This window comes from Nasonia vitripennis (assembly GCF_009193385.2).
Source record: "Nasonia vitripennis strain AsymCx chromosome 1 unlocalized genomic scaffold, Nvit_psr_1.1 chr1_random0002, whole genome shotgun sequence".
NCBI classification, from domain to species: Eukaryota; Metazoa; Arthropoda; class Insecta; order Hymenoptera; family Pteromalidae; genus Nasonia; species Nasonia vitripennis.
In genome coordinates, this window is record NW_022279588.1 from 2,134,088 (window position 1) to 2,147,116 (window position 13,029).

A 13,029-nucleotide genomic window follows, 5' to 3' on the forward strand; every position below is an offset into this window, starting at 1 on the left:
TAAATTTTCAAATTTTTTAAATTTTCAAAATTTTTTAAATTTTCAAATTTTTTAAATTTTCAAAATTTTTTAAATTTTCAAAATTTTTTAAATTTTCAAAATTTTTTAAATTTTCAAATTTTTTTAAATTTTGAATATTTTGAATATTTTCATTATTTTGAATAATTTGAATATTTTCATTATTTTCAATATTTTCAATATTTTCAATATTTTCAATATTTTCAATATTGTGAATATTTTCATTATTTTGAATATTTTCAAATTTTTTTAAATGTTAATATTTTTTAAAATTTTCGAATTTTTTAATATTTTCAAATTTTTTAATATTTTCAAATTTTTTAAAATTTTCAAATTTTTTAAAATTTGAAAATTTTAAAAAATTTGAAAATTTGAAAATTTTAAAAAATTTGAAAATTTGAAAATTTTAAAAAATTTGAAAATTTGAAAATTTTAAAAAATTTGAAAATTTTAAAAAATTTGAAAATTTGAAAATTTTAAAAAATTTGAAAATTTGAAAATTTTAAAAAATTTGAAAATTTGAAAATTTAAAAAAATTTGAAAAAATTTGAAAATTTAAAAATTTGAAAATTTAAAAAAATTTGAAAATTTAAAAAAATTTGAAAATTTTAAAAAATTTGAAAATTTTAGAAAATTTGAAAATTTTAAAAAATTTGAAAATTTTAGAAAATTTGAAAATTTTAAAAAATATTGACATTAAAAAAAATTTGAAAATATTCAAAATTTAAAAAAATTTGAAAATATTGAAAATATTGAAAATATTGAAAATATTGAAAATATTGAAAATATTGAAAATATTGAAAATATTCACAATATTGAAAATATTGAAAATATTGAAAATATTGAAAATATTGAAAATATTGAAAATATTGAAAATATTGAAAATATTGAAAATATTGAAAATAATGAAAATATTCAAATTATTCAAAATAATGAAAATATTCAAAATATTCAAAATTTAAAAAAATTTGTAAATTTAAAAAAATTTGAAAATTTAAAAAATTTTGAAAATTTAATAAAATTTGAAAATTTAAAAAATTTTGAAAATTTAAAAAAATTTGAAAATTTAAAAAAATTTGAAAATTTAAAAAATTTTGAAAATTTAAAAAATTTTGAAAATTTAAAAAATTTTGAAAATTTAAAAAAATTTGAAAATTTAAAAAATTTTGAAAATTTAAAAAATTTTGAAAATATTGTAAATTTAAAAAATTTTCAAAATACATATATAGACACACATCCACCGGATAGGCTGCAAAGTGAGGAAAAAAACTAATTCCTTGGAAGGAAAAGACTTTTCTCCCAAGGGAGTAATTTTTCCCCGCTGTTAAGAAAAACTCGATTTTCCATTCATTTTACATGCATGAAAAGTGGCCTTTTTCTTGCACGTATCATGAAAAAATAATTAAATATTGCTTTAAATGCTTTAAAATATGTATTTTTGAACTTATTTGGGGGTTTTACTACCTAGAAGGTAAGTGTTATAATTATGACAAACTGAATTATAGTTCAGAATCTCAGAATCTTAGAATTATCTTTAAAATCGCAGGTGAGATCTCACCTGAGATTTTTCAGCAGGGAAGTCGTACCGTTTCACAAGATACTACCCAATTCGATAATGATATTCGACGATGTCACTTGTGAGAAGCAAAACAATATACGCGCATGTGTCTGCATGGGCCGACATAAGAGCGTCGACTGCTTTCACCTCTGTCAGTCAAACGCTTAAGATCCCAAGCACTTGGTGAAAGATAAAGTCAACTTGTTGAAAACATTTGGACAAGACGACGTCAATTTATACCACTTGTATGCAGATCACATTAATTGAGACATTACATCCGTGCAGTTTAAGGAACTTAGCTCAAGGTACTGAGCGGACGATAAGCACTACTTTCTCATGATCCAAATATAGACCGATCAACAAGGGTCGATGGTGAAAGGGTTTCGACTGTTTTGCTATAAATATAGGGCGATCTTAGCAATCTATAACAGCCTATCGCTAACCGTTGATTTGTCAATATGTCTGATAGTAGTCAGCAAAAGCATATACTCGAGCAGTGCATGAAAGCTCTAAGCGCAGTTATACGTAAGTTTGATTTGTTGAAGTGCGATAAATAAAGAAAAATAAAGTTGTAGGTGGCACTGCTTCCTCCGTACAAAATTGCCAGAAAAGATACAAATACGAATTATGAGCGTACTTACTATTATTTTAACGTGGTAGTACAACTTACACCGTAACATTATTTTCTACTTTATTCTATTTATATATATATATATATATATATATATATATATATATATATATATATATATATATATATATATATATAGATGGAAATAACAGTTACAAAAATAATAATTTTATTAATTTATTATTATTGATCTTTCTTATAATCGAATTTTTATGAATGATCATTATTAAAAAAAAACAACATGTAACTAAAAATACACGTATACCAAACTATCGAGTATCCTTTTTAAGTCAATTTAAAAGTATTTCTAAAGTGAGCTGAATTCGATAAGGGTCCATTATTTGATAAACCTGCAATCTCTTGTGGAATAACAATACGTTCTTCTATGCTTGTACATGGACGACACATGCAATCGAGTGGTGCTTTTGTTATAACCTAAAAGTAAAGAAAAATTTAAAGAATTGATATTTAAAAAATTAAAAAATAGTTAAATAGTATATTGTGGAATCATGGAAAAAAATTTGCTTCATCTAGCCAGGATGATGTTTGAAAATGGGTGAGACACAAGTGCAAATCATCATCTTAGTTACAAACCATTTTTTTTTCTTTCAATTAATAAATAAGCCCTTTATGTACAAGGAAAAGTAGGTGGAAGATTGGGCGTTTGAACCGAACAAATAAAAGTAACAAATTATTAAATATTTAAATACTATTGAAAAAAAGAAAATATTTACAATTTTTTTAACTTTTGTAATTTAAAAAAAATTTGAATATATTTTTATAATTTTGATCATTGGAAAAAAGGTGACCATTGTGGGCATTTTTAGGAGATGAGCGCAAATTTTTCTTGAAAAATTTCTCAAAATTTTATGCATTTGTTATGTAATGTATTGAAACAGTTTTAATTTTGAGAAAACTACAATTTAACATAGACTAAGGGTTATAGTTTTTGAGTAAAAAATTGATAAAGTTTAATATTATGGAGAAAAAACTCGCTATTTTGACCGGATAACTAGCGCGCCACACGCAGCCTTACGGCCGTGGTGGCTTGCCACCTTGCATCGCTTTGTGATGCGAGGCGCGCAAAACGCTTCACGTTTTGCGTGTAAGGCACGACCGCTGACACTCGCGCTGCGCGCTCGCCTCAATATTGCCTGATGCTTGCGCTTAGCGCAAGTGTCAGGCAATCAATTAAAGCTTTTGGGCCAGATAGGGCGTGCCACGCCGACATGGTTATTCAATTATATGTACCAAAAATCGTTTCTAGGTTTGTTTTTTATGTATAAGCGTTTTGAAAAAATGTTTGTCACAGTAGAAAGTTGTGTTTTTAAAATGTCTACACCTTTTACATTTAAGTTTTTTATGTAAAATGTATAGCCTAAACGTTTTATGATACTGGTTTATTGCTATTAAAAAATCGATTTTGGCCTGTTAACTCGAATTAAAAGCATTTTTACGCTCAAGTATTTTCAGGAAAAAGTTGAGATCTACAACTTTTCTATTTAACTTTTTTTGTAGAATGCATAGAATTTGAGTCAGAACCAAAAAACCGTTTATAGCGATTTTTGGATGTGACCGCATTCTGCGTATATGTATATGCAGGATCAAGCCCAAAATAAATTTGGCCCCTTACTATTACGAGAGAAGTTCGCACACAAATTTTTAGCCCGATTCATAAAAGTCTCTCAGAGATAATCGTGTGACACCAAATATTTTATTCAAAAAACACGCAAAAAATAAACAAATTTAGCTCGCATTTCAAAAAAATGTAAACGATCAGGATAAAAAAAATTAGTTTTTAGGTTTGTGCGAGAGGAGGCTCCTCCCAAAATTTCAGCCCGATCGGTCGAAAATTGTGGGAGATATCGCATCTCACACATTTTTCGATGACAAAACTATAAGGCACTTCCGTGTCGCGGTCGTGCCTAAAAACATTTTCGATTAAGAATTATATAAAAAATCTAAAAAAATGTTTTCTGGGTCACAATAATAATATTTCGTTAAATATTAACAATGAATTGGTAATAACAAATTAACTGACAACTCATGAGCATTCCACCTTTGAAATTTGTATTTATTTAGAAGGAAATTAAATGGATGGTGTGGAATTCTGGAAAATTTTGAATAGTTTCGTTGCCAAAGAATCAAATATATACGAAGTGAGAAATGTACTAGTCTTCGCAGAGGAACTGCAAATGCGTCTTCGTTGAATGCAAAGTAGTAATCTACAAGGATAAATTTAATTGTGACTTTTCTAATAAATTTTTATAATTTTTTGATTTCTTGATTTTCATGCGTAAATTGCCGCCATTTTCTTATTTTTAATAACTACTACTAACTTAATCGAAACTTTGTAGAGATGTAAAGAACCTTAGGTGAAGTAATCATTGGTCTACTAGTAAATTTAGGATAAGCAAAATTTAATACGAATAAAGAAAATATAATAAGAATAATAGTATCGTACGATATTTTATGACACAACGTGCGTAAACCGAGATTTAGCGAGTGCATTTTTGCACGAGCATGCGGTAAATCGAGGTTTACGCCACGGCGTGTCATAAAGTAAAAATGTTTACCGGAAGTCAATAATGTTTACCTGCAAACGTTCCACGCATATTAAAAAAGTCACGTCGTCTAGTTAACGCAAGAAAATTCACGCGTCATGAAAAGGCACCGCTATATTAAAGCGTCGTTCATAGACCGACTAACAATCCACATGCACAACTATTCCACGAAGGTCATAATGGGAGACTTCAACTCTGACCAACTTGCTTCATCTGAAGATGCCAAGCTCATCAAGGCCTTCATTGATGAAAACTCCCTTTCATCTGTTCCCTATGGTGCCACGCACCACAAACAGGATTCTGATACCTGGCTTGACCTGTGTCTAATCGACGAGCAGGATCGCCTGCTGTCATACTGGAAGACAAACTCACCTTTCATCAACGGACATGACCTTATCACGGCTACTCTCGACGTACAGATTCCACGATATGTACCTAACACATACACTTACAGAAACTTTAATGCAATCAGCGCCGAGAAGCTTTCTAAGGACTTTCTTAGCGCATGTGACTGGTCATCCCTCACCTCTTCATCACTCGACGAATGCATATCCGCACTTAACGCTAACCTCACTAACGCCATCAATCATCTCGCCCCATTACGGACTGTGACACCAAGAAGACAGCGTCACCCATGGTTCACCACAGCTCTTCGTGACCTTGTATCTGAGAGATATAGACTTTACAGGCGTTCCAGGCTCGATTCGGATCTCCGCATATACAGGGTGGACCCTTTTTATCTATTATGGGAAATATCTCAGATTTATGGTTGGATACAGAAAAATGTTTTAGACAAAAGTTGTAGAGGTCAACTTTTCGTACCAACAACTTTGACCTTGAACTTGTTTTTGAAGGTTATTTCATGGTCATGATAACTTTTTTAAATAGGAAGACCTCCAAGTTTTGGATTCCAAATAGGAAGACCTCCAGTTTTGGATTCTAAATTAAATACAAAAATAATCTAAACGCTTGTTATTTTATATTTTCTAATATTTCAATTCAATATTTTCGTTTTAGAAATTGTTTAATTTTATAATTTCAGTTTTTTTTATTTTTGCCGTTCATGCTTTAATTTTTTTTAATTTTAATTTTTCTAAATTTTTGTCGCCAAGTACAATTGATTATTCAATCACTGATTATGGAAATAAAGACGCTAAAAAGTTAGTAAACAAATAGAAAAATATGATGTCTTAGTATTATCTAGTAAGAAACGTGAAATATTTTTATTACCAAAACTGTTATCTATGCATATAGTTATTTATCACTGGCAAGAATATTGACGTGATTTTGTTATACATTAACATTATATTATGTTTTACGTTCATTCCTCACAGTCGATGTGACATTTGTTTAAAAAAGAAGTAAAACAAATTTATACTGCGAATCACTTGAACCAATTAATTAGTACAGAAATGCCTGATGAAAATGAAAATGAAAAATAGATTACTTGCTGTTGTACAACAATTCATGATACATTTATGATACTTTAGATGTACTGATTTTAAAAGGAATTGGAAATTATTCTCATTCTAAACGTCTATTAAGTGATGACCATATACTTAAATTCAACAAAATTTTAAAATTTTAATTGATTTTTGATAAGCAATCTACAGTTTTTTCTGGATCAAGTACAAACAGACACTGTGAGACAGCGGCCACACCTGGTAGGTAAGAGAGTAGCAACGGATAACGTGCCGATATCAGTAAGTTACCGACCATGTAGCGCTAGCGTCGACTATGTAATAATCCACCTGAGCGCAAGTAGATGGCGTGCGTGTATAAAGCATTGGAGAAAGGGATGCCCCGGGCATATAAAGAGCTCGGCTGCGCTGACCAAGTCATTCGCTCTCTGATGCATCAACCAGGCCGATAGAATGAACTGCTGATCTCATATACCGACCCATCGTCCGGATGCTTAGTATGCAATGAGCATAGCTCTCTCGAAACGTTACCTGGGGGATTATCCCTCTTTCCAAATATAATATCAGTTTGCGATCTTGACTGTAAATTTGCAAGTCATCCGCATAGATGAGATGGGAAAAATCGGAATCAAGGCAGAAACCGATGTCGTTGATGTACTATGCGAACAGCAAGAGACCTAAGACGGAGACCTGCGGGACACCGATGTTAAGACGCCGCGGAGAGGAACGCTCGGTATTGTCACCAACGATGGCCTGCCCTCTCCCAGTGAGATAGGAGGCAAACCAGCGGATTTGCTTTGATTCAAGGTATTGTGAGACTTGCCTGTGCACCAGCCAGTCCAGCGCCTTGAAGAGAAAGCAGAGAAGTGAAATCGGACGGTAGTCGGTCAGGGCTGTTGGTGAACTGACTTTGTTGAATGCACGCACAAGCGACAATTTCCAGGCAGATGGGAAACAGAGACAGGTTGTAAATATGACTTAGTAGGGTAGCGAGAACAGGCAATGCGTAAAATAACGACCTGTGGAATGCCGTCACTCCCGCGAGCCTGAGTGTCGAAGTGCGATACCGCAGCCAACACACCCGATTCCGTTATAGTGCTGAACTTGAAATGTTCTGGGAGGTCTAGACTTTCCAGGGTGTAAACCTTAGAGAGAAAGAGATAGAGATTAGATTAGATTAGATTAGATAGTTTTTATTTGCGTACATTATGTTGTACAATAATAAGATTCAGCATTATGAAGTGAAATACAGTAAGTTGAGGCGTGTTTAGATCATGTATAGTGCAAAGGTGTACCGATGGTGAAAATGAGTAGCGCGAGAATGAGTAGGTGTGTGCGTGTACATGAGTGTGTATGAGTTATGTGTTTTCTAGTTGAAAGTAGTAGTCTTTAGCAAGTTTTCTGAAGGTGACAGTAGATGAGGTGTTTCTGATGTGAGATGGCAGGCTATTCCATAAATATGAGGGGATGAAGGGGTCAAGTATATGATTTTTATTGAAATACTCTGTGATCTGGGTGTGCGCGATCTTCTCGAGTACCTTTGAGAGGAAGCAGAGCAATGGAATTGGACAAAAATCTTCAGCACTCGAAGGAGCGCTGGTCTTTCTTAGCGCGATTAACTTTGCCTGTTTCCAGATACTTAGAAAGATTCCCTAAGCGAAAAAACAGTTAAATAGATTAAGAATAAATTCGCCAATAATTGGGAGGGCCTTGACGACTACCCCGCACGGAATACCATCGACACCCCTCGCTTGCGAGGAAAAATGTGATATAGCAAGAACGATATCGCTCATACTAACAGGGCTAAAAGTAAAGCCCTCCTTGCTTGCAAGTAAAATAGTGTCCGTTGCATTGTCCTTATTTTTGAGGGGTAACACCGATACTTCCGCTAAGTGCTTGTTCAGCTCCCCCGGCGTGGAACCAAAAACTCTCCTTACGCCCAGGCAGGAGGCCGAGATGACGCATTACCTTCCCAGATATTTTTATTGTCATCAAGAGCGTCCGATAGTTGTTGGCGAAGGAAGGACTCACGCTCTTGAGCAGAACGCATATCGATCTCGTTGGTGAGTCAAAGAACCTCATCAAAAAGCTCCGCTCTCCCCGTGCGCTCATAGCGCCTGAGTGTAGCATTGCGTTTATCGATGAGGAGCCTCAGCTCTGGTCCAGACCGAAGAGCATATTTCCTTCGTGGGCAAACCGTTTTCAAAGGCGCTAATTCATCAATTGCTAATTTTAGATTATTATTAGAAACGCATGAAGCGCCCTCCAAATCAGTTTCGATGAAACGTATGGCTGTCCAGTCATAAAAAGACAAGAGGTCGACAAGATTAGATGTGTCTATGCACTTGTAATCCCGGTAAGAGAAAGTGTCACTCACGGGAGTGGGAGCGTAGATGTCCAACGAGACATCTATGTCACAATGCTTGCCGAGACTAGGTAGCCACTCGTTCTTATAGTCAGGGTCGTGTCGTTTTCGTCGGTCATGATAAGGCCAATCTACGTGTGAGACGATGACGTATGATGTATGGGACCATGCCAGATGATCTGAAGAGATAACTCTAAAGACAGACGCTTGATAGTAGCAGCGTCGTCTGAGTCAGATAGTAAATCCGAGTTCAGATTACCCATTATGATCTTATGACTAAATTCGCCGCATAAGTCCCGTAATACATCGAAAAGGTCTAAGTCCTTTTGCATCGGAATTTTCGGGGGCCTGTAAATAACGCCGAGAAGCAACGGAGGTGAGTCGCCCCTATGTACGGTGCAAAAAAGGTTCTCTAAGATTCCAGTTTTTCCCATATCCATAGTATCAGAAGAAACAAGCTTATTAATTTTGAATCCATTGCGTACAAATAAGGCGACGCTACCTCCTTTTACATTTTGGTCCTGCCTAATTATGGAATATCCCCTGATGCTAACCAGGCTGTCATCCACAATCAGACCCAGGCATGTCTCTGCGAAGCAAAAAATGTCGTACGAGGGGTGCTCCGCCAAAAAATTACGGAGGATCTCAATGCAAGCCCTGAGCAAGTTCACATTAAGAAAACCCGCCATCAAGCTACTCCTAGCACCTGGCGCATTGGTCAAGAGGCCTCGCCAGTCATTTAAAGGGCGCAGATGATGATGATGATGATGACGACTGTATGGGTGTTAATGCAGATGATGCAGTCATCAATGATGGCAACGATGCTGGCAAAGTTGCAGCCGATTTGCTTGCTAGGTCTGACTCAGGTCCTTTACTTGAAATAGTGTCAGAGTTTTTTCAGTCCTTTTCAGCGACAGTCATGTGTGTGTTCGGTCGTCGAGGTTGTGTCGAGCCGGCCTAACACGTCGTGAGAATAGCCTGCAAATCGGCAGCAGATGCAAACACGTGCGCGCGCTCCCCCCCCCCCCTTCGCCTAGCCAGGAACCTACCACCCGCATGCCATACATATTTGAAGCCCAGTCCCTGTGCAATAGGCATCAAGCTTTTGAACAACGAGAATTTTTTCTGGGGCAACATTTCATTTTTATAGACTTTGTGTCCAGTCAAGCAGGTAGCAGCCTCCGAGTCTAGAGTTCGGAGCTTGATGTCGTTTGTGGTCAGATAGTTGTTATCTAGCTTTTCGTTCGCATAATTTCCTTGACCAGGCTCGGCCTCGCAAGCTTGGCCACGATTGATGGCAGCACACCTTGACGCGTTGCTAAATTTCTCGCGATTGTGTTTCTCTGAGCCCTGTCTGGTTTACATTGGTGCAGTACACGAGTACTGGCGATGTTGCTCTTCTGCAGGGCGGGAAGGACGGTGCTAAGCACTGCGAAGGCAGCTGCGTCCAAGATTTTCTTGTTTAAATTATTACGATTCTGTATTAATCCATAAATTATGACCTCGCACCCCTCCAAATACGTGAAGAAAATATTGCTGCTCATATTATTAGAATCTAATAGAACATTTTATGAATATTTTAAGCTATATTTTAGATTTGCAGTATATTTTATACGACTATATGATGTTTATACTGCATAATTTTAATCTGTCATATTATTTGTATTAACAATTTAACACATCTTGTACAAGCATGCAACATAATAATTATATAATAGTTCAAAAAGTATTTTGTAATCTTATGATACCTTATATATTATCAATCGATGCGGTAGCGCCTCGATGGTAAGTATAAGTTTTTATACACTATGCCGTCGGGGAGCCCCGCAACCCAATTATACTTTGAATTCGCTTTTCAACCTAAATGTGTTTTATTATCGCCAATGATTTTTTGTTTAATATGTCTTTGAAGCTTATGTTTGAGTAATGATCTTGAAAATTTCAATGAGATCTTTCTAATGATCATAATATTTTGCGTTAAAAATTTATCTTTTAGCAAAATAATTATGATCGAAAATTAATTTGCGATGATTTCTTAAAATATTTGGCTATGCGATTCTCTTCTTTATAACTACAAGAATACAAGAATATGTCAAAAAATATAATAGGTTATAAGGTTATAATATCTGTAAGTTGATACCCTCTTGTTACGACTACGCCGCGAATAAATAATTTCCAGAGCATCGCTTCGTTTTGGAGTCCACCTCGCATTATTCATAAATTGGAATTCCTGAATAAATACGAACTTGGGCGTGTTCAAGTTCGAGTGGAATATTTTGCTTTCTGCTGCTACATTGCCACTTAGAATCAACAAGTTGTTTTGATTTTTAGATACAGTTTTTCTGATAGTATTTAAGTTCTGGTGCATAATTGGTGTTGCATTACTATTTCAAGTATCGAGGCTGCAGAAGTGGTATCGACGGCAGTCGAAATTTTATACAAAGAATATACTTGTGCCACCGCTAGTGCATCGCACGTCAAGATTTTTGTGTCCGAGCGCCGAGCGTCCATCAGGACAACTCTAGCACTATAGCATGGATCGCCAGTAATACAGACACGGACGTGTAAATGTTGAATACAGAGAGTATGGACACATCAGAGTGCTGGATTAGGGATCATCCTGGGACCCTCGGCTCGCATCGATTGCCTGGAGAGGGCACCGACCAATCGCTCTGTAGAATAACATGCTGGCCTGCGACACCAAAAGCGAGATCAACAGCGCTTGAGCTCGGCGACGGCGACGACCCCGTTGGCTACAATGCCTATCTATATCCCGATCCTCTTCCCCCATAACCTCATTTACTTATTCCTTCAAAACGTGTCGAAGATGGCAAGGTCTAATTTCTCAACCGTCCGTTACAGCAATTCCAATCTTAACCTGAGCGAGGCCGCCTCGATCATGGTCAACCTGAATTCCGTCATATGCGTCACATGACATCGGTGCAGCTGAGCTCGCCGCAGCTGCTTTGACGGACGCAGCAAGCGACAATTTAGCTTCTCGCCCCAGACCGAGTCCAAAGAGGATCAGAAGCCTGCGCTCGAACAACAGTTGTATATAGCGGCTCCTGGGTGGCGCGTTAGACAACGAGCCTGAGAATGAGTTCGCGGCGGGACACGACTGCGACAACAATTTCAGCGAGTTTGAATACGAGGAGGAGGTAGACGTCAACGAGAAGCTGATGCTTCCCCAGGAAATCGGCAGTGCCGGGGACCGTCCAGCCTCAAGCTCAGCATAACCACGACATCTCGCAACAAGCCCAAACCTACCACTGATACTGCCACCTGCCAGCATTATGTGCTACGGTCACCGCTAGCGTACTGCCGGACAAGAATTATCAACTGTCAACTCAGCACTTAATTAAGATCGTCAACTAAACACACAGCAGCGTGCTCGGGTCCCCTGGCTCACATCGATAGACTGAAAACTATAGGCACCGGAAAATCATTTCATGACTTGCTGGACTGCGACATAGATAGCGAGTCGACAGCGTGCATGCAGCGTGATCCGCGTGTGAAGTGCGAATGACCCTAGATAAGTGTGTCTTAAATTTTGCTTGTCACAGCCACAAAACTGCAACAACATTGATTTGCATAATATGTGACGCAGTATATCATTTTAATTGTTTAGCACAAAAACAACTGACATCAAATTTATAAGTGGTGCGACGCTGTGCCTCCCAACACAGGTGCGCAACACCTAGAGCCTCGCATGCACTAGGATTTTTCTAAACGTAGGATTTGACCGCGATCATCACGTTTGGGAGAACGCTAGGGAGAGGGGAAAATGATCACACACAATGGTTAAGTTTTATTGCACATGTATTTCGCCCAGCCCTTCCCTACAATACGGTGGCTGTAGTGCCTCCCGCGCACAGTTTAGCCACGCAGGGCTTACACTGGGACGCTTAAACACGAGCCACGCTCGTGCAGCAGACGGCGGGCCACAGGCCCAGGTCCAGTCCGCTGACGGCTGTCTCTCTCTCTCTCTCTCTCTCCCTCACTCTCTCTCTGTCTGTCTGTCTGTCTCTCTCTCTCTCCCTCACTCTCTCTCTGTCTGTCTGTCTCTCTCTCTCTCTCTCTCTCTCTCTCTCTCTCTCTCTCTCTCTGTCTCGCGCGCGCGCGCGCGGGCTATGCCTCCCGCTTGTGGCAAGCCCGACCTGCTGCAGTAGCGCAGCTATAGGGTTTTCTCTCGCGCTGTCTCTATCTCACGCACACGCGTCTCCTCGCACTGTTCTCTCTCCCCCTCTCTCTCTCTCTCTCTCTCTCTCTCTCTCTCTCTCTCTCTCTCTCTCTCTCTCTCTCTCTCTCGCGTGCGCTGGCCAGACGCCTCGCGCAGAAGACGTCTTGGTGTGCGCCCGCACTGCACACCAACACCCTGGTCTCTCGAGTTCTCTCTCTCTAGTGTGCCCGCACGACACTCGCCTCACTCTCGGATCTCTCTCTCTCTCTCTCTCTCTCTCTATCTCTTTCTC

The 13,029-nt window shown here is 37.4% G+C and overlaps 1 protein-coding gene across 1 annotated transcript in view; it reads right to left on the reverse strand.

Annotated features, from left to right (window-relative positions):
* Positions 1–2,474: 2,474 nt before the first annotated feature.
* Burs (burscon alpha subuinit) overlaps positions 2,475–13,029 on the reverse strand; it is a 213,802-nt gene continuing 203,247 nt past the window's right edge. The window contains 1 exon segment of the mRNA NM_001162380.1: positions 2,475–2,642. Within this exon segment, the coding sequence (NP_001155852.1) occupies positions 2,493–2,642 (150 nt within the window). The 3' untranslated portion in view covers positions 2,475–2,492.